The 23,049-nt window shown below is 36.2% G+C and overlaps 1 protein-coding gene across 1 annotated transcript in view; it reads right to left on the reverse strand.

Moving 5' to 3' along the window:
- Positions 1–1,079: 1,079 nt before the first annotated feature.
- The window catches only part of LOC127652379 (zinc finger protein 182-like), a 23,411-nt gene continuing 1,441 nt past the window's right edge, over positions 1,080–23,049 (reverse strand). Inside the window, exons 4-7 of the mRNA XM_052138484.1 lie at positions 4,368–4,615; positions 1,861–2,024; positions 1,640–1,777; positions 1,080–1,445 (exon numbers count right to left, since the gene is read on the reverse strand). Of these exons, the coding sequence (XP_051994444.1) occupies positions 1,080–1,445; positions 1,640–1,777; positions 1,861–2,024; positions 4,368–4,615 (916 nt within the window). The remainder of the gene's footprint in view (positions 1,446–1,639; positions 1,778–1,860; positions 2,025–4,367; positions 4,616–23,049) is intronic.

Raw genomic sequence — 23,049 nt, forward strand, 5'->3', positions numbered from 1 at the left:
ACACACACACACAAGCTTGTAATTTGCTCCATAGGCTAAATATGAGGAAAATGGTGCCATCTGGTGGAAAATATTACAAATGTAAATGTTGAAGTCAGAGCTCCAGAATGAAAGTATAATATCATAGAATTCATGAGTTTATGTTTTAATGGCACTGGGATCAAATATTGCAGTTTTAATGGGATTCAATGGGAAAATTATTTTCCTGAAGTTCCTGAGTGTGACTATTGCATGTACACAGTGTGTTATAGATGTATTATAGATGTATTATAGATGTATTACAGATGTATTATAGATGTATTACAGATGTATTACAGATGTATTACAGATGTATTACAGATGTATTACAGATGTATTATAGATGTATTATAGATGTATTACAGATGTATTACAGATGTATTATAGATGTATTACAGATGTATTACAGATGTATTATAGATGTATTACAGATGTATTACAGATGTATTATAGATGTATTACAGATGTATTACAGATGTATTATAGATGTATTACAGATGTATTACAGATGTATTACAGATGTATTATAGATGTATTACAGATGTATTACAGATGTATTACAGATGTATTATAGATGTATTACAGATGTATTACAGATGTATTACAGTTGTATTATAGATGTATTACAGATGTATTACAGATGTATTATAGATGTATTATAGATGTATTATAGATGTATTACAGATGTATTATAGATGTATTACAGATGTATTATAGATGTATTATAGATGTATTAGAGGAACTGAGGTTGAAATATCAAAATTCCCCCCAAAATACACACCATTGGCAAAATAATCAAAACAACTCAAATTAAAAAGACAAAAATGCCCCGAAGGTCACACAAGGGTTAAATATACATAAGGGTGATGTAAATGTATATCAGGAATAACAGTTCAGTCATTTTCATAAATATGTCTTAATAAAACAATAACAGTCTGTTTAACTGTAAGGGGTCAGAAAGAGGAGAACACACTTGAAATACTAAATCTGTCTTTGTTGCAACCCTTGACTAACATTTAAAGTGGATTAAAATCTTGACAAAATATGCAAAATATTCTGTCTCAGGTGTCCTGGCAGAGTCGGCTGTCGTTCTCTGTGTGTGTCTGTAGGTGTCCCTGCAGGTCGACTCTCCTCTGGAACCTCAGTGTGCAGTACGAGCAACTGAACGGCTGATAGCTGCTGTGTTTCCTGCTGTGTGTGATCAGATTCGAGCTCTGACTGAACGCTTTACCACACACCACACACACATGAGGCTTCTCACCTGTGTGTATGTATGTGTGTTTCTTCATATCAGACTTCTGGTGGAATCTCTTGCCACAGTACGGACAAGGGAACGGACGCGTGTCCGAATGAATCAGCAGGTGTGTGGATAAAGTCGATGACCGCTTAAACACCTTCCCACAAACCTTACAGCCAAACGACCTCTCCTGAACACACACACACACATGCATTTTTACACAACATGAACTTTCAGCCATTTGCAGAATTAAACATCCAACATACTGGGGTCATGTGACGACAATATAGCGCACTACTGATTGAACCCTGCGCACTACGTACTGCTTCAGTACGTAGTGCATACTATGCTAAGCAGTACGCCAGTGGTCAGTACTCGACTCACCTTCACCCTGAGTATTCCTGAAGGTCTGTACACATAGTGCTGCTGGGCGTGGCCTGTGGAGCCAGCCAATGGGAGAGCAGGCCTGTTCACATGTGACTTACACAAGTGAGATGCCAAACCCACCACAGAGGACCAGAGCTACAGAAAACATCCGTTAATAAACCAGTTAATATCATTTCAGAGAATCTGTCCCAGGAATGATAATAATCAGCATTGCTCACCTTCTCACAGAGCGAACACTCACACAGCGGCGTCTGAGCGGTCATCAGCTGACGGTGACTGAGTAACGCTTGAATCAGACGCTCCACGTCTGTCTCTCTCTCCAACACCACAGCAGAGGACGACAGCTCAGAGTGAGACGCCTGACAGACGCCACACTGATGCCCTGCCAGCACAGTTACAGTCATTTAGCATCAATCATGTCAGATTTTCACTTGATACGGTGCAAAGACAATGTGGGAATCTCAAACAGAAAAGACCATAATAATGACTCATTCCAGCTTGTGAATCATTTCTCTGATTTGATCAGTTCACGGGAGTCAGATTACATAAATCACGAGAACGCCAGTCCTCAAAAGACAAGGTGGTAAACCAGACGTCTGCAAGAGTCCCGCACTGAATATCTAGAAAGAATATCCCTCCTGTAGTGTTGTTAGCATTGCGCTTGATTAGCATTATTAGCATCTATCAGATCATGTCTTCAACTTCAGGACCTTTTTAGTCTCCTTAAAACATAGAAGAACACGATGTACTCTCACTAGTTATTTAACTGGTCTATAAATGTGCAATAGTGTGTGAACATGCATCTCAGGAGATTGGTGTCATTTCCGGCACTTTCTTAAATTCGATATTGTGTTTAATAGAATTCTGTGCCGGAAATGACATTTTTAACGGTTTTCAAATGAAATGACTAAAGCTAATTTCATACAAACTAAATTACAGCTTGACTGAGCACAAGTGATATTTCTCTTGAGTTTTGGCTCTTCGGCTCTTCACTGACACTTTATTAGATGCTCAGTGTTTTGGTGTTGTGGAAATGATGCCACAACTGTGCGTCCCACTGGCTTTGCATTTGCCAATATGCATCTAAAGTCAATTTAAACCCCCTTTTAGAATGAAGGTGAATCTTCTTGACCACATACATACTGAAATAAAACAAGTAAATGTTCTTCAAAGAAAAGCTGAAAGAAATAAATGTTGTCAAATCCCTCCGCTCTGGGACGACACTGTAATTGAAAAATAACAAGTACTTAAAAAACGTTTTTTTTTTTTGCTTTATTTTGTACATTCATCATTTGTATTGTGCTTAAAACACATTTGGTCATGGATAATTTAATATTAGTCCAAAAAAAAAAAAAGAAAAGCATTTGAGTTGTGTCCAGTTATAATGACTCAACCGTGTTACATGAACACATTCACCCCTACTAAATATTTGGAATTTCCACAGTTCACATGCTCAACAGGAAGTGACATCATCAAATCCTTTAAGTGATATAGAGATCTTTATAGAGTAGTTACTGGTCAAATCTCAACACTGTTACCTACATTAGAAATTCAAGTAATTTAGTCATTACAAATAAATACAATTTCTGTGAATCTGTAGAATGTCTTTAATGACCACATGGCATTCGCTTAGACAGTATTTAGCCATATTTTGTGAGTTTGCTGCTAAATATTAAGGGTAACAGGGTTGAATGATGTGCTGTGCTTTGTATAATAACATGATTATGAATTAATCTCTATAGGAAAAAAGTCCAAGAACACAAACACAGTTCATTTAATCTATGTTCAACTCTGTTACCCAGTGGACAAATAAAGCACTCCTCTTTTTCGATCACATTTGGCCCATATGTTTTACTACTTTAGTAAATAAAATGCGATATACTTTTGTATTGAGTTGGGCTTTTGTGCTCCATTAAAAGGAAAAACTGTCAAATTATATGATTATGGCCATTATTTTGGAACCAATGTATATAATTTTGGCATGTAACCATTTATTTAATTAAAAGTAAGTTTATAAAGGGGAAAATAGATACTTTTTTATATACAGAGAAAAACAATGTTCTTGAACACGTTTTAGTAACGGTTGAGAAACATGCAGCCATTGTCCACACAAATAATGAAATACTAAAAATGAAATATTATGCTATGAGAGAGGTAAAAACACTTTTTGGATGTCTAAAAGCATGTTTTCTTAGATTAAATGTTGATAATTGACAGAAAGGTATGTTAAATTTTTAACAGGTGAACGACTTCAATGGCACCGCAATCGTGGCATCACAGAGAAATCATTTTCACATAATAAATATTGAAATAGTTTCAGTTTATTTCATCATAGTTTCAAACATATCATAATATGCATTGTTATAATGTATATTCATAGTTTAAGATTGAAAGTCTGGGTCTGGGACAAGACTAAAACAGTCATATCTATACACTAAAGACATTTGAAAAGTACCAAAAAAATCAATTATGAAGGCCTGTTGAAAAGTTTCCAATTCAGTTTAGCAAAAAGCTCAAATAAATTTTTGTTTTCATAAAAATGAACCCCTGGGATGTTAAAGTGTCTGAACACCATGCATACATGTGTGTGCCATGCTATCATGTTCATATTCTGTGGTATTTACATGGTTGTCTATGGTATAGATGTTACCATGTTCAAACAACATATTTACATTGTATATTTTGCTACTATTTGTTGTTATTAGCTGGTATTAGTGTAGAGTACCTGCAGTGGAGTTCCAGTGTTTGCCATCAGAGCTGGTATTGGTCCAATGCAGTGATGAACATTTGTTTCTGCTGGTGTCAGTAGGTAAACTGGGCGCCAGTTCTATCGTCTCTGAGTGACAGCTGGACACCCATCCATCTTGCTGCTGATGCTGTGAGTGGGCGGAGCGTGAGGGGTGATGCCCCGCCCTCTTACTCTTCACTAGAAATGATCGAGGCATTTCATCAAGTGAGGAGTTGGAACAAAACCTGAAATTAACACATAATCAAATTACAACAAGATGTAATATAGTAGCTACATAGTCATAATGATTAAAAATCATAATCTTTAATATTATATTATCTATATTGTTATAAATATAATTCAATAATCAGAAATAATGAAGATAGATTGTATTAGTTTCATCTACACATGTATATTATATAATATTAATAGTGTTAGATTATGAATTAAAAATATTGATCACACTTCAAATTATAAAATGATCCAAATATAAATAAATCACTAGGTTGTGAAGATTATTTTTCATGCTAAACAATTTAGCAAAGCCCCGAGAGACTCTATTTTGTGCAGAATGTTGTTCATTGTGTTGCACCTGTTAAAAAGAGTAATTTCTGTTTTTCAGCAGAACTATAAACCTGCAACGCATCAGAAATCATTCATTTATTTTATATTTACTCTTCATTAATGAAATTAAATAAATGAATTTACATTTTTCCATTGCAATTAATTTGTTAAATTACTTCTAAAGCTCACTTCATTAAAAAATGTCCACACATTTGCTCAGAACATCTGCTCTATTTATCAGCATGACTCTATAATTAACAAATTAAATTGAATAAATATTATGATTAATGTAACACAATTATTACATTATTAAATGTACAATAAAGAATGATAATAAATATAACCGTACAATGTATATAATAAATATATGTAAATTATGATTATTATAAATATAATAAAATAACACAAAGTCATGTGTGATGTACAAATGTGAAAATTCATAACAATCGATATTATATTTAATAAAATCCAACCGAGAGACAAATGAAACCCTAACTGAAGTAATATAGAAAACAAGGTCACATTTATAATTGAAGCTGATTGTTTCTTTTGTCAAATATCTTTATATTTGTGTTTGTAGCATTGCCAGACTCACCTCTTGATGCAGATGTGATTGTGTGTTTGAGTTGTGATTCTGTCCTGAAGCCGTCAGGTTGAGGACGGGGGCGTCACGGGCAACACAGGAAGTGTGAGAGTTTTCTTATGATTTTTGAGGGTTTCTTCACACATGAAAAGCCCAAATCATTAAACAATTAATTAAAGTATCAACTTAGTCTCAGATGTTTCTGCTTTAATTCCTTTAGGAGAAATAAAAACAGACTTAGATGACTCAAATTGTTGTAGAAATCATAGAAAAGTATCGAGCTTTTGGTCTTAGGGGGGGAACTGTTTGAGTTCATATTGAGATGACACCACTGATATATATATATATATATAGAACTGGATCGCTGACGCAACAGTAAACTGCATGCAGGAGGTGAAGTCACCGTAAGTGTTCGAGCGGTCGTTTTAGCATGCCCAAACTCTCAAAGAGCATCAATGACTGACAGGTGAAAATACCCCTGATTCACCCCTGATTCACCCCTGAAAATACACTTGCATTTCACCCTCTAGTGACAATCATGTTTAATGTTTAATTTGCTCATTATGGATAATATTCGTAATGTGGGAGAAGATATACGTGGATCGCAATGGGTGTTCGTTTGCCATTTAAACCTACTATTATTAAATAAATAAATAAAAACACGAGTAGGACGTTTGCGTTGTAGGGATGTACATGCAGATTTCAAAGATTATTAGATGATTTTCGAATAATTCAATAGTCACACCATATCAGTGATTGACGCTTGAGGTCTTTTTTCTCTGAAGGAGCATCTGAAAAACATAATGTTTCCATATGCTCTCTATTTCATCCCATTGCTGACTGGAAGAAGCTTTGGAGATTTTAAAGACATTTCATTTGTCTTTTCTATCTGAAGTAACATGCAGAGGAGCTTTGAGTTAATATTGTCTTCAAATAATGCTTGAAATCTAAAAAAGGTTCCAAATAAGAACTAAAGTGTTTTGTGATGTCATCTGAGAATCTTAAGTTCCCCAAAGAAGGTTTTCTTCTCTAATACTTTACAAATACCATCTACTCGTGCTGCAAAAAACTCAGACACCAAAACACTGATCTGAAGAACCTATATTGAAATATTAAGAACTTTAATATCTCAATTGTTTCTCCTAGACAGCAATAAGATAAAATGGAGATGTTGAAGTCTCCAGCTTCTCAGATGCTTCTCCTGAGAAAAATACTCCAGTAATCTCACGTGTGTCTCCTCTGGAGTTTCCAAAGAGGTCTCAACAATGTGACAAAGTCTGCTATCAAAAGTCAGAGATCTCAATGTGAACTCAAACATTTCTCATCAAATGGTCCCTATAGCTAATGATCTATCCACATTCATTTTATAGCTCTAATCTATTAACAACTGACTAATTTGTGTCTATTTTTTAGCCATCCAAAGTTATTATAGGAGAAACATCTTGAGACTAAGTTGGTTTTAAACATGACTGAGAACTCAATTCAAACCCTTGACATATGAAAGAGCAACATCTGAGCAATGCAGGTCTTACCAGCCTTCATACGATCAATGGCAGAAATGTGACTGTAAACTCCTGTAAGTGCTGATGAATATGAATTAGCAAAAACACTGAATATTAAGCGGCTGACTTAGTGAATATTTAACAGCAAAAAAAAGGTTCATACAGACCACAGAGCGGTGAACGCTGCACCCACATCGACCTTTCGTGTGATTTCTCCACTGGTTTGGTTTGTGATTTCAGTGTGCACATAGACGATTACACAGAATACTGTGGCACAAAGAGACTGACACAGAAAAACTAAATGTCTGATAGATTTACACTGATGAATTTAGACAAAAACACATTATCAGAGACTGTTGAAAAGGGTTGATTAAAATATTCTCTCTTTAGTCACTTAAGGCAGTTCTTAGGGGTCGGATCATACAGTATGTCTCATTCACCAAATAATCCAAAGCACAAAAACTCGTGGAGTTGGAAGTGAATATTTAAAGTGCCGAGGCAGAGCTGAAGCACCGAATGTCGTCTAATGGCCTCAGAGAATTGACCCTAATACCATTTTGTTGCTGAAGGTGGAGTTTTGGCTATTCAGGACAAGGCAGAAGCTTTTGGCTAAATATATAGAGCAGAGAAAGTATTTTTCTAACATTCCCTCAGTGAAATCTGTTGGTGGGGAAATATTTACCTCAGCCATTGATATTAATAATGCTTTTAAAGAATTTGATCTTGATCACTATAGTTCCACGTCTTTGTCCTCTGATGAACTTTGTGGAACCATTAGATCTCCCTAAACTGATGACTGAGCAAAACAATTATCTTGACACTGAGATAACCTTGGAGGAGCTTGGCGAGGTAATTAAGGCCTTATCTATAGACAATGCTCCGGGGCCAGATGGGTTTGCTGCTGAGTTTTTTAGTTCTTATGCTACAGAACTGACTCGACTTTTGCTAAATTTTATACTGAATCATTAAAGAATGCCAATCATGACACATGATACTATTATTGGATGGATTAAGTTACTTTATATACACCCTGTAGCAGTGGTACAAACAAATGGATTCATTTCAGATTATTTTACTCTGGATAGGGGCACCCATCAAGGTTGCCCTCTTTCCCCATTATTGTTCTGTCTTGCCCTGGAACCATTAGAAAATTTATATAATTTGATTCCAAATATTCTGTTATGCTTTTTTATCATTTTATTGTTAATTGTTAATAACAAAAAAATCTTCACTCTTTAAAGAGCACAATAGACTTTAAAGTGATTGTCATGGCTGAAATCATTTTTATAGATACTTTTGTAGAAAGTATAAGGACATATGAAATAATGATTAATAAAATGGTTTACGATACTGTAGCTTGTGTAGTCATAATGAAAATGTCAAAGCATGTATTTTCAATTATATATTAAAACATTTTTTTTTAACTGTATCTATAAATGGTCAACTTGAGCATTTACCTCTTTGTTTTTTCAGTTAGCTTTTAGTTAGCAAGCTAACCGATTAGCTCATTAGCTTAGCAAGACGCTTATTGATTAGCCCCCTATACAAATTTACTTATTTTTTTCTGTTAGCAAGCTAACTGCTTCACCTATTAACTTAGCAAAATGCTAATTAGCCTGAAAACGTAACATGCCCTACACAATTCTCTTTGGCCAAGTTCGAAATTGCATACTACCTTACCACTCTTACTATTTCTGCAATAGACATATGATGCAGAAGTAGCAAGGGAAGTACAGGAAGCATGCAATTCCAAACTCAGCCTTTGCTTTTTTCAGTTAGCAAGCTAAAAGCTGAGCTAATAAGTGCTAGTTTAGCATACTCTATGCATATCTACCTCTTTGTTTTTTCAGTAAGCAAGCTAAACGCTTTGCCCAAAAGCTTAGTTAGGCACTTACCGATTAGCTTGCAAACCTAGCTGCAAACCTAGCATAACCTACACAAACGTATCGCTTTGTTTATTCAGTTAGCAAGCTAACAGCTTAGCCTATTAGCTTATCAAAATACCAAGTGATTAGCCTGCTAACATAGCATACACAGATTTCTTTTCACTTTTTCAGCCATCTTGGTTATGGAAGTATTTTTCTCTTAAATTTTTTGCCCATAGAGATTTCATAAACTAGTTGTAAGCCACCAGCTTAAAAAAAAAATCCAAAATATTCAGATAATTGCTAATATGTTTGTATGTATTTAACAGAGCTTGGGTGGTGTGGTTCTTCACCAGGAATTCCTTTATTAAACATATTTGTTTTATTATGTTGAACATAACATAGATGTGGTCGCACAGTATTATGATATTTAGCCCTTATAGCAGGACTGGAATGGTAATTTGGCATTCCCGGTGGGACTACGCACTTTGGGGCTGATCAGGGGTGGACTGGCCATCATGAGAACCGAGCGGGCCAGTGGGTCGGCTGCGAAACTGGCCGAATGGGCTGTGATAAGCTAAAATGAGCTCTCACGTTATGCAGATCCGACAACAAAACGGCGTCACGATATGCCGAAAAGGACAGCGATTTCTCTTCCCAATCCAGCCCTGCTTTATATCATTAATGATTACTGTAATAGTAACTTGCGTAGGGCTATGCTAGGCTAGCAGGTTAATCAGGAAGCACCCTTTTAAGCTAATAGGCCAAACATTTAGCTTGCTAACTGAAAAGACAAAAAGGTGCATTTGTGTAGAGTAGGCTAGCAGGCTAATCGATAAGTGCTTTGCTTTGCTAATAGCTGAAATTAACTGAAAAAAAAACGAAGAGGTAAATTTGTGTAGGGTATGCTAGGTTTCCAGGCTAACCAACTTCTGGGCAGTCACTGCAGAGCCTGTTCGTGTATATATGATACGTTTGTGTAGGTTATGCTGGGTTTGCAGCTAGATTCGCTGTGATTCGCTGGTTGGTGGATCTTTCTCTTTGGGATCATTTGCCTTATCAGCAATTCCACTATTAACATGATTTGTTTTTTAATGAGGTTGAAATAATGCAGACCGATGACTTCAACTGAAACATATATAATTGATTAACAACCTCAGAGCTTACGGTAGGTCTGTCTTACAAGGTTAACAAGTTATCATTTAAAATTAATACACCTATGGAGATAATAAATGGGATTTGTACTTCTGGAACCAGACTGTTGCACTCTATTGCACTGAAATGCAAATTAAAATGACAATTAGATCAGAGCAAATAATATCTATGTCCATAACACTTTTGTGTGTGTGTGTGTGTGTGTGTGTGTGTGTGTGTGTGTGTGTTTATTTACATACCTTTAATTTAGTGTATTTTAAGTGCATAAAACTGCATATTATATGTATATATATTAATGTATCTACACACTATACCATAAGACATTATAGTATATAGTCAAGGCATTGTAAATTAACTGAAGCTCATAAGTGAAATCAAAACACATGTAAAGCATTGTTTGGGGGGTAGTGCAAAAAAATAAAAAAAACAAATGTCATTGTGGGAAGTGGCTTTGGTAAGACAGAGTTTGCCAGTGAAAATGCAGTTAATGTTTTATGACTTGCAGAAACATGTACATATTCCCTGCATTGATATGGTTGGGATGTACATACATATTGCATAAGAAATGTTTGAACAATGTTTTATAAAGATGTTCCAAATTCTTCCCATTTGTAGGTACATTTTAATATATGTCTGTTCATGCTTTGGCCGTGCATGAACAGGGGTAAATAATACATGCAAATATTATTTTTTTTTATATTTGTGACAAAGGATTATTATGATATTTAATACTAATGGCACTAAAAATGGCTGCTATAGTAACTTGCGTAGGGCATGCTAGGCTAGCAGTAAGCACTTTAATAAGGTAATAAGCTAAGTGTTTAGCTTGCCAACTGATAACTAACTGAAAAATAAAGAGGTACATTTGTGTAGCGTATGCTAGGTTAGCAGAGGAATCATTAAGTGTTTTGCTAAGCTAATAGGCTAAGTGGTTAGCTTGCATACTGAAGGCTAACTTAAAAAACAAAGAGGTAAATTTACGTAGAGGATGCTAAACTAACAGTGTAATCATTAATTGCTTTGCTAAACTAATAAGCTAAGCTGTTAGCATGCTAAGTAAAAAAAAAAAGGAAAGACACATTTGTGTAGAGTATGCTAGGTTAACAGAGTAATCATTAAGTGCTTTGCTAAACTAATAAGCTAAGCTGTTAGCTTGCTAAGTGAAAAACTAAAAGATACATTTGTGTAGAGTTTGCTAGGTTAGCAGTATATTCATTAAGTGCTTAGCTAAGCTAATATGCTAAGTGGTTAGCTTGCATACTGAAGGATAACTTAAAAACAAAGAGGTAAATGTACGTAGAGGATTCTAAACAAACAGTCTAATCATTAATTGCGTTGCTAAACTAATAAGCTAAGCTGTTAGCTTGCTAAGTGAAAAATAATAGGTAAATGCGTGACCATTTATATTTACAGTTTAACAATGTGGTATTTCATATATAATTGAAAATAAATTAAATTACATTTGTATTAATATGACTATGCAAGCTCATCGTAGCATCGTAAACATATTTTTTTATCATTTCAAATCTTTTTAAAGAGAGAGTCCATAACAGTTATTCCAGCCATGACAAACATTGTTTTTGTTTTTTTGGGAGTAATGGATTACATGTAACAGGATTACGTATTTAATATACAAATTATAAGTAACTGTATTCCACTACAGTTACAATTTAAATCATTGGTAATTAGAATACAGTTACATTCAGAAGAGATTACTTTGCATTTTATTGTCATTTGCTTCATTTAATATTTATTCATTTCAGATAGAAAACATTTATGCATATAAATGATCTAAAGTGCATTTAAACATTAATTTGACGTGTTACATTCACACGAGCAGACATGTGTATTTTGTTTTACTGTACTGGCAGATTACTGTCTTGAGTACAGTACATTACAACGGGATACATTACAAGTTACATTTTACAGCATGTATTCTGTAATCTGTAGTGGAATACATTTCAAAAGTAACCCTCCCAAACCCTGAAAGTCGTGCTTGGGGTGCCAAAACGACAAAAAGATGTTTGTAATCCACTAAATTACCATATTACCACCAAAACACTTCAAAAGTTGACCCCTTAGAAAGTGCACACTTTAAGCCAGTCCATTATCTGACAAAAATAACAAGCTGTTTATTGTGGCAGTGAGAAGTCAAAGAGGACATATGACAAACAAATGTGTCACTTTCTCACGACACCCCTCCTATTTCTATTTCTGTCTAGTTTTGATTTTCACCATTTTAGAGTCAAGTCAGTCTTGAGAAAAGCTCTAACAGGATTTATTTGCAGATAACACTTTGATATTTAGTAGTCTAATGAAATGACATTCAGACGCTTTTAATGAGGCTGCACTATCAAACTTCCGCTCTGTTTCATCAAGTATCAACTTTAGTGTGCAAATGACAGGTGACATGTAGCTGTTTCTCTGAATGTCAAACAGTCAGAATGATTGAATTGTCTTTCTGTGACCTGAAGTTGAACCAACCAGAGGTCTGTGTCCTCAGTCTCACATCATTACACCATCTCGCTCTCTCCGTATCTGTTGGACTTTCTGTCATTTGTTCAGTAGATTAGATGTGTATGTAGGTGTGAGAATCTCTGTTCTCTAATGTACTCAAAGTACTCATAGTTTCACTATGGGCATCAGGCAATGACATCATCAGCAGCACATGGAACCTTTGACAGACTCTCTGGCGCTGCCATCTACACGACTGAAACTGTGATGCAGTGGCTTCATTAATGAAATGTTTGAAATCTGTGATCTTAACAGTAATATAACATGCACAGTTATAATGGAGCTACAGTGGGTTTTGCTCGTAGTCGAGTTAGGGGTGTAAACAGGGTCCAAAATGTTTTGTGATTGAATCACTGAAATATACACCTTAATTTAGCGTTGTGCACTTGTGATCTGAAACGCATTTTAATACCAGCTGCAAACGTTGACATTGAGACACACAAGATATGCGAGTGGGGTTGACAGTCATTCAATACTACTAATGCTCATTTTTGGGCAAAAATATATCAAATGTCCAGATGCATTACAATTATGAGTATTTGTAGGGGAAAATGTGTTTGTCATGAAATGATGTCACAATGCTAAAGAATCTAAATGTAACAGTCTGGTTCTGTAAGTAAAACTCCTATTCATTTTCTCAATAGGCAAACTGATTTTTATCAATAACTTCGAGGTTATTAATCAATGCTTCTGTTCATGCCATCCGTCTGTTTTACTATTTTATTACTATTTTTGACTTTATTAAAATAAACATCTTTAGTGGTGGAATTTCTGGTGAAGAACTACACTACCCATGATCCTGAAGGAAAATCATCCACCAATCACAGCAAACAAAGTGCGGCAAAAGAGCTCTGTGTCACGGTTTCGTGTCACCTGCACCATGTTTCGCGTCGTCTGCACCGTGTTACGTGTTGTCCGCCCCGTGTTTTCTGTTTCACCCGTCACTAGTCACTTTCCATGTCACGCTCCCTTGTTGTCCGCCCGTGTTTTCTGTTTTACCGTTCACGCTCCCTGTCATGTCTTCCTTGTTGTCCGCCCGTGTTTCACTGTCTCTGTGAAAACTACACTTCCCTTCTTCCCGTCGTTTCCGGCCCTGTCTCCGTGTTATTGTTCGCACCTGTCTGTCATTTTGTCATTACCGTGTCTCTTTATTTAAACCTCGCTGTTTTCCCTTCCCGATGTCGTGCGTTGACGTTCCATGTTCTCGCTTATGTCTGTTGTGACTCGCTCTCTCCGTTCATGTTCCCTGCCAGTCTATCTGTTCTTTCAAGGTTACCAAGGTTACCCAAGGACCATGTGCGCTGCTCAGTCACTCCTGCACCCCTCCTGTGTTTAATCCGGTATTCTTAGTTGGTGTTTTCCCATCGTGGACCTTTTACTTTGTTCCTGAGTTTGTTTATTTTTTGTGCTTATTCAATAAAACCACACTTGGATCCTAACCAGTCGACTGCCTCCTCCTGTTCCACACTAGTCATTACACTCTGCAGCGATCGCCCGCTCCCACTGATGACATCGAGTCACTCACCCGACACTCTCAAACTACTTCACATAGTCACATATTTGAATATTTTGCAATACAATTCAAATATATTATTTATAATCAACATCTTTAAATAATAGTTTTATATTTTTCCATATTTTATAAGTCTTTTATGTCATTCGCAATGCTTCATGGGACTGTAGTTGTGGTGGTGATTTTGATTCATTTTAGTGACTCGATTCTTTTGATACATTCACCAAAAAGATTCGTCTCATTGAATCGTTCACGGTCCAGATATTCGAGTTACGCCTTTGCACCTGCAGATGGTGCCAAATGACCATTTATTAAGTAATTGTATTGATCAGAAATCAGTCAACAAGTCTAATTATCCTTTATTCAAATTCTACTAAGGGACTTCAGCACTGAGAGTGTTGAACGAGATCGATGATATGAACGAACGACATGCAGCTCCCCCTTTCATTCAGCTGGTCAGCATTCAAGATGACTGATGCATTCATGCCGGTTGCAAATGAGTTTACCAGTACATACAGTTTATTCACGTCATGAATGATGTGATTGACTAGTTCAGCAAAGGGGTGTATTCGTTCAGTGGGTCCAACCAATGATATGCTCCTTCGCAGCCCGCTCACTAATGCTACTGGCTCGTGCTCGTCAGTCTTTACAAGCACGACTAAGGATGGTGGTGGCGTAGTGGGCTAAAGCACATAACGTGTAATCAGAAGGTCGCTGGTTCAATCCCCACAGTCACCACCATTGTGTCCTTGAGTAAGACACTTAACTCCAGGTTGCTCCGGGGGGATTGTCCCTGTAATAAGTGCTCTGTAAGTCCCTTTGGATAAAAGCGTCTGCCAAATGCATAAATGTAAAACAAATGGAATTTGCATGTCTACAATAGAGTTTAAACACCATAACTGTTTTCACCACACATGGCAGGTCTTCCCTATAGTTTGTCAAATGCTGGGCTTAATTATTACCAAGACAAAGAAAAAGTTTAAGAAAAGCCTTAATATCTTACACTGTGCATCAATGCACAACATTTGCATTCGTAATTCATGTAATGTTTACTGTACGTCTTCAGTCATTTTTACACATTCATAAATTGGAGAGAATGTTTGTGTGTATACATTAAACTTGTCTTAAATGCATTTCACCCCTGTCTTTCCTTGTTTAACGTGATTGACTCACATGCTGAACTGAACGAACGTCACACCGTCTCGTCCAGTCGTTCAGCAGATCTTCGTTCACGAATCATTCGCAAACATCTCATCTCGTTCAGACGCAAATGACCGACTAGTTCAGTGAAGGGGCTTATTCAGCGAGTTGAACCAATGATATGCTCCTTCACAGCATGCACTCGGATGCTATTGGCTCATGCTATAGTCTTTACAGAGAGCCAGGGCTGGACTGGGAAGAGAAATCGGCCTGGGATGTTACATAGCAACTGGCCCAAAGGTTGTCCGTTCTGCATAACGTTGCGGCTCATTTTAGCTAATATCGCAGCCGACCCACCAGCCCGCTCGGCTCTCCCAATGGCCAGTCAGCCCGGTAAAATGCCCGGCATGCCAGATTACCAGTCCAGCCCTGAATAGAGCTCATTGGCTTCGAAAGTGAGAGACGTCAGTGAACGAAAAATATGAGTCAGTGTCTGGAGGTGAACGAGAACGATTTGTTCAAAAAGACAGATTAGCTCACGAATGACACATCACTAGATTCGTAGTTCATTCCCTAATTTAAGACGTTCAGTACACAGTCTTGTACCTTCATCTTTTTGTCTGCTTCAAAGTTTGTAATGTTGTGATTCACACAAATTCCTCAGGAACGAAGACCACTGGAAAAGAGGCAATCTACTGCCAGGCACATGGACGCATGTTTTGCGGCATCAACTCAAGATGGTCAAGATGGAGGTTGGGTGAAAACCACAGTAATGCAGTATACATAGAAATGTTTCTTATGCAGTGTGCAACAACTTAAGGTTGATTTGAGGGTGTGTGTGGTCCTGTGAAGTTCTCACATACCCCGCCCTGCAGTTTAAGGGTGAGATTGTGTTAAGAGTCACAGAGGTGTGAAACCACATGTATGGGTGAGATGAAAATGTACGCTTTTAATGTCACACAAACACCAGGGGGGTGGCACGCACTCGAGATGCATTAACATAGACCCACAATCAAAATAATTCTCACAGATATACGAGAACACAGCAGTGGATTTTTTAGTATTCATGACTGTTGATATGATTCAGTATTCGAGGACGATTGACCAGTAACTATCATAAGTAACAGGAAACTGCCAGACTGTAAACTATATACAGTATTCACAGCCTTCATGTTACAGCCTTATTCCAAAATGGATTAAATTCATAATTTTCCCCAAAATACTACAAACAATACCCCATAATGACAACGTGAAAGAAGTTTGTTTGAAATCTTTGCAAATGTATTAAAAATATAAAACGATCACATGTACATAAGTATTCACACCCTTTGCTCAATACTTTGTTGAAGCACCTTTGGCACCAATTACAGCCTCAAGTCTTTTTGTGTATGATGCTACAAGCTTGGCACACCTATTTTTGGGCAGTTTCTCCCATTCTTCTTTGCAGGACCTCTCAAGCTCCATCAGGTTGGATGGGGAGTGTTGGTGCACAGCCATTTTCAGGTCTCCCCAGAGATGTTCAATCGGGTTCAAGTCTGGGCTCTGGCTGGGCCACTCATGAACATTCACAGAGTTGTCCCGTAGCCACTCCTTTGTTATCTTGGCTGTGTGCTTGAGGTCGTTGTCCTGTTGGAAGTTGAACCTTTGCCCCAGTATGAGGTCCAGAGCACTGTGGAGCAGGTTTTCATCAAGGATGTCTCTGTACATTGCTGCATTTATCTTTCTCTCAATCCTGACTAGTCTCCCAGTTCCTGCCGCTGAACATCATCCCCACAGCATGATGCTGCCACCACCATGCTTCACTGCAGGGATGGGATTGGCCAGGTGATGAGCGGTGCCTGGTTCCTCCAGACATGACACTTGCCATTCAGGCCAAAGAGTTCAATCTTTGTTTCATCAGACCAGAGAATTTTGTTTCTCATGGTCTAAGAGTCCTTCAGGTGCCTTTTGGCAAACCCCAGGCTGGCTGTCATGTGCCTTTTACTGAGGAGTGGCTTCTGTCTGGCCGCTCTACCATACAGGCCTGATTGGTGGAGTGCTGCAGAGATGGTTGTTCTTCTGGAAGGTTCTCCTTTCTCCACAGAGAAACGCTGGAGCTCTGTCAGAGTGACCATCGGGTTCTTGGTCACCTCCCTGACTAAGTCCCTTCTCCCCCGATCGCTCAGTTTGGCCGGGCGGCTCTAGGAAGAGTCCTGGTGCTTCCAAACTTCTTCCATTTATGGATGATGGAGGCCGCTGTGCTCACTGGGACCGTCAATGCTGCAGAAATGTTTCTGTACCCTTCCCCAGATCTGTGCCTCGATACAATCCTGTCTCGGAGGTCTACAGACAATATATTGGACTTCATGGCTTGGTTTGTGCTCTGACATGCACTGTTAACTGTGGGACCTTATATAGACAGCTGTGTGCCTTTCCAAATCATGTCCAATCAACTGCATTTACCACAGGTGGACTCCAATCAAGTTGTAGAAACATCTCAAGGATGATCAGTGGAAACAGGAAGCACCGGAGCTCAATTTTGAGTGTCATTGCAAAGGCTGTGAATACTTGTGTAAATGTGATTTTTAATTTTACATTTTTGTATATATTTGCAAAGATTTCAAACAAACTTCTGTCACGTTGTCATTATGGGGTATTGTTTGTAGAATTTTGAGGAAAATAATGAATTTAATCAGTTTTGGAATAAGGCTGTAACATAACAACATGTGGGAAAAGTGAAGCGCTGTGAATACTCTCTGGATGCTCTGTACATTCATCCTATGGCAGTGGCACTCAACTGGTTTTGCTCCAGATTTTAAATTGGAAATCGATTTGTGACCCAACAGAATATATTGGGCCTAAATGTTTCTTGAATTTCGATTTCAAGACTGCCCTGGTGTCGGCAGTCAATAATATCCAGCACAAAATACATTGTGGTCCAAGTATGTTTATCCACACCGCAAGTGAGTCAGATTTTGTTGATGTTTTTTGAGGATACGTCACACAACCAGTCCATGTTGACATTTACTAAAATGATGAACTTTAACCAAGTAACAGATTCATTTTAGTGCTGCCGGCCGATTAAAGTATTTAATCCCGATTAATCAATGATTTTTCATAGTTAATCCCGATTAATCTCATGATTTCTCATAGTTAATCTCGATTAATCTCATGATTTTTCATAGTTAATCTCGATTAATCTCATGATTTTTCATAGTTAATCCTGATTAATCTCATGATTTTTCATAGTTAATCTCGATTAATCTCATGATTTTTCATAGTTAATCTCGATTAATCTCATGATTTTTCATAGTTAATCCCGATTAATCTCATGATTTTTCATAGTTAATCCTGATTAATCTCATGATTTTTCATAGTTAATCCTGATTAATCTCATGATTTTTCATAGTTAATCCTGATTAATCTCATGATTTTTCATAGTTAATCTCGATTAATCTCATGATTTTTCATAGTTAATCTCGATTAATCTCATGATTTTTCATAGTTAATCCCGATTAATCTCATGATTTTTCATAGTTAATCCCGATTAATCTCATGATTTTTCATAGTTAATCCTGATTAATCTCATGATTTTTCATAGTTAATCTCGATTAATCTCATGATTTTTCATAGTTAATCCCGATTAATCTCATGATTTTTCATAGTTAATCCCGATTAATCTCATGATTTGTCATAGTTAATCTCGATTAATCTCATGATTTTTCATAGTTAATCCCGATTAATCTCATGATTTTTCATAGTTAATCCCGAATAATCTCATGATTTTTCATAGTTAATCCCGATTAATCTCATGATTTTTCATAGTTAATCCCGATTAATCTCATGATTTTTCATAGTTAATCTTGATTAATCTCATGATTTTCATAGTTAATCCCGATTTAATATCATGATTTTTCATAGTTAATCCTGATTAATCTCATGATTTTTCATAGTTAATCTCGATTAATCTCATGATTTTTCATAGTTAATCCCGATTAATCTCATGATTTTTCATAGTTAATCCCGATTAATCTCATGATTTTCATAGTTAATCCCGATTTAATCTCATGATTTTTCATAGTTAATCCTGATTAATCTCATGATTTTTCATAATCCCGATTAATCTCATGATTTTTCATAGTTAATTTCGATTAATCTCATGATTTTCATAGTTAATCCCGATTAATCTCATGATTTTTCATAGTTAATCTCGATTAATCTCATGATTTTCATAGTTAATCCCGATTAATCTCATGATTTTTCATAGTTAATCTCGATTAATCTCATGATTTTTCATAGTTAATCCCGATTAATCTCATGATTTTTCATAGTTAATCTCGATTAATCTCATGATTTTTCATAGTTAATCCCGATTAATCTCATGATTTTTCATAGTTAATCTCGATTAATCTCATGATTTTTCATAGTTAATCCCGATTAATCTCATGATTTTTCATAGTTAATCCCGATTAATCTCATGATTTTTCATAGTTAATCCCGAATAATCTCATGATTTTTCATAGTTAATCCCGATTAATCTCATGATTTTTCATAGTTAATCTCGATTAATCTCATGATTTTCATAGTTAATCCCGATTTAATATCATGATTTTTCATAGTTAATCCTGATTAATCTCATGATTTTTCATAGTTAATCCCGATTAATCTCATGATTTTTCATAGTTAATCCCGATTAATCTCATGATTTTCATAGTTAATCCCGATTTAATCTCATGATTTTTCATAGTTAATCCTGATTAATCTCATGATTTTTCATAATCCCGATTAATCTCATGATTTTTCATAGTTAATTTCGATTAATCTCATGATTTTCATAGTTAATCCCGATTAATCTCATGATTTTTCATAGTTAATCTCGATTAATCTCATGATTTTCATAGTTAATCCCGATTAATCTCATGATTTTTCATAGTTAATCTCGATTAATCTCATGATTTTTCATAGTTAATCCCGATTAATCTCATGATTTTTCATAGTTAATCTCGATTAATCTCATGATTTTCATAGTTAATCTCGATTAATCTCATGATTTTTCATAGTTAATCTCGATTAATCTCATGATTTTCATAGTTAATCCCGATTAATCTCATGATTTTTCATAGTTAATCTCGATTAATCTCATGATTTTTCATAGTTAATTCCGATTAATCTCATGATTTTTCAAAGTTAATTTGGAAATATCTATTAAGCAGAAAGAAATAATGATAAACTGCCAATGAAACCTAACATCATCTGTGTATTCAACCATTACATGAGCTCACCAAACATAAAAAATTACAGTGTAACTTAAAAATGCTGTAAGTGATTTTTTGTTTTTATGGAAAAGGATGCAAAAAAATGCTCTTCCTCCCTGAGAGATATCCCTGAAATAAGGGTCGTGAGATATCTGTCCGGTCTCTGTGATACATCTAGACTCTGTAAACAGCAATAAAAATGTGTCCGCGCAGTCAATTATGCTTTCTTTTCGTACGTTGTCATAGTATTGTAGTTTCAGCGAATTATTGAGGCTTAATGACATTTTTATGGCATGTTGTTCATAACAGTTGTCAGTTGAGGGCGCTGTTGTGCTGATGTTGTTTTTGACAACCGTTTTTGCATGATGTCGGTCTCATTAAAGCTCATTTGCTATGTTTGTAGGGCGGGGTTTTTGGAAAGGGGGCGTGTCTAATTCAACAGCTCAGTCTCGTGGAAGTAGATCAGCTGAATTCACTTACAGCACCATTAAGTTGGTTTGTTCTGTTCTGTTGAAATGAGAAATTATGTTTTTATCCACCCAAAACCTTTTATAGTTCCTTATATCTTAGATTACATTAATGATAAAGAGTAAACTTTTTCATTATTAACATTATTTGCACATATTATTTGTAATACCTTCCAAAGACCATTGATGCCACTGTAAAAATCAATTAGAATAACTGCCCTGGATTAATATTGTTTAATAAATTTGTGTTGGCTGAACTTGTGACAAGTTATTACATGTCTCAGATCAAATATAAAAAATAAGAACTACGCACATCACCCTCACATATGGTATCCCAGCATGCACTGCGGTATGAATAAAAATGGGAATTGCAGTGTTACTGTCTTTCTTTTTTACTGTTTGCTACTTTTATTTATGCTGTTGGTTTTTGTTTGTTGTCTCTTTCAGTTATTTGTCATGAAGCAATAACTTAAAGCTCATTACGATACAGTGTGTGTTTGATGATGTCACCATCATCCTTATTTGCGTTTAAAGTGTTAAGTCTCATGTGTATCTCCCTAGAAAGCTTAAAGCAGTAGTTCACCCAACAATTTTAATTCAGTCATTGTTTCCTCACCCCTGTGTTTCTTTCTGTTTCTGAACTCAAAGGGAGAATTGTTGTGCTCTGTGATGTCATACAATGGCAGTTTATGGTGACACCTCTTCAAGCTTCAAAAGAACACAAAAGTATCATTCAGAAGTCTAATTAATTATTCATGAGACTCATGATTGTTATGAAAGTATACGATAAGATTTGAAGAGAAACAAACTGAAATCTGATGTATTATTTAGTGAAACTGTGAACTGTTGATCTCCTGTGTGTGTTCATGAGAGTGCACGAGAGCAACAGTTCACGCAGACCCCTCGCAACATTGGGGCGTTCAAGAGAAAACTTGTTTATCTAAAAACAGTGATAGTGACAACAGAACACACACAACTGCACACAAAACAGAGAACTGAACTCACTAAACATGTCTGAAGAGTTTGTAGTCCAAGAATTTATACATTTCTATGCCCAGCCTTATTTTATTGGAAGCAGTGATTATTTGTGACGACCTGAGGAGAGTGAGACCTCCGCACAAACATTCGGTAGGCTCATGAGATGCTGGCTTTAATATACTGTACTGTTATGAGAAAATGTTGGACATCAATGATATTAAATGAACATGTAAGCGCTTAAACTTCAGTTTGAATTAAATTAGTATTAAGTTGATTGATCAAAGAAAGTCAAGTTGACTTAAAAAGACATAAAGGCCATTAAACAAGTTATATTGATTTAAGTCAATGTTATGTTCTGTTTAAACAACTTTCCCTCTTAAGTTGACGCAACATGTTAATGAGGCAGCATGAACACATGGACACACAGAAACAACATGATTTCAGTTTTATTTTATTACAGTGAAGAGTGTGTAGATTTGGCTATTGACAGATTTGTATTCTAGTATCTTGAAAATGCATCATTCATTTCTGAAAATATTTTCTGCCATTTATTTTAGTTCCCACACCAATGTTTCAGCTTTCTATAGAATACTCTAATGTGTAGGCTTTATGTGAATCCCCAGCACGAAACAAGAGTAACATGATGAGTCGGGGGTTCCCCCACAGTTCCCCGTTACTGTAATGTTATGAGTTTCTTAAATGGGGGTCTGAAGAGGATTCATGTTGTAAATGCAAGAGCTTCAAATGCAATCCCAAAATCTAAATATAACAGTTAATCTGATCTTTATAGCGTACAGATTCTATACGAATTCATTTCATTATTTCAGTCTTAGAAAAACTCATTTATTTCAGACTTAGGAGGTACTTTCATCTTAATAATTTGGCTTATTCAGGGCAACTCATCACCACTGTCCAAGCGATTTTCCATGTGTTTTATGTGCCAGTCTTGGTCACTCAATGACACTAAATCAGGTGCTGTTCAATCACAAAGCAATGCTCCTCAGTTCAGAATTACTGCGTCGTCTTTAACAGATTAGTGACACCTGCTGTTCAGATGTGTGATGTGCCACAGAGAGAAATATGAAGTAGTGGTAAAGTATCAGTTTGACTTGAGTTTGGCTATTGTGTGCAGGTTAGCATGGTAATGTCAAACTGCGCTCCTGA

This window comes from Xyrauchen texanus, chromosome 12 (genome assembly GCF_025860055.1).
Source record: "Xyrauchen texanus isolate HMW12.3.18 chromosome 12, RBS_HiC_50CHRs, whole genome shotgun sequence".
In the NCBI taxonomy this organism is placed as follows: domain Eukaryota; kingdom Metazoa; phylum Chordata; class Actinopteri; order Cypriniformes; family Catostomidae; genus Xyrauchen; species Xyrauchen texanus.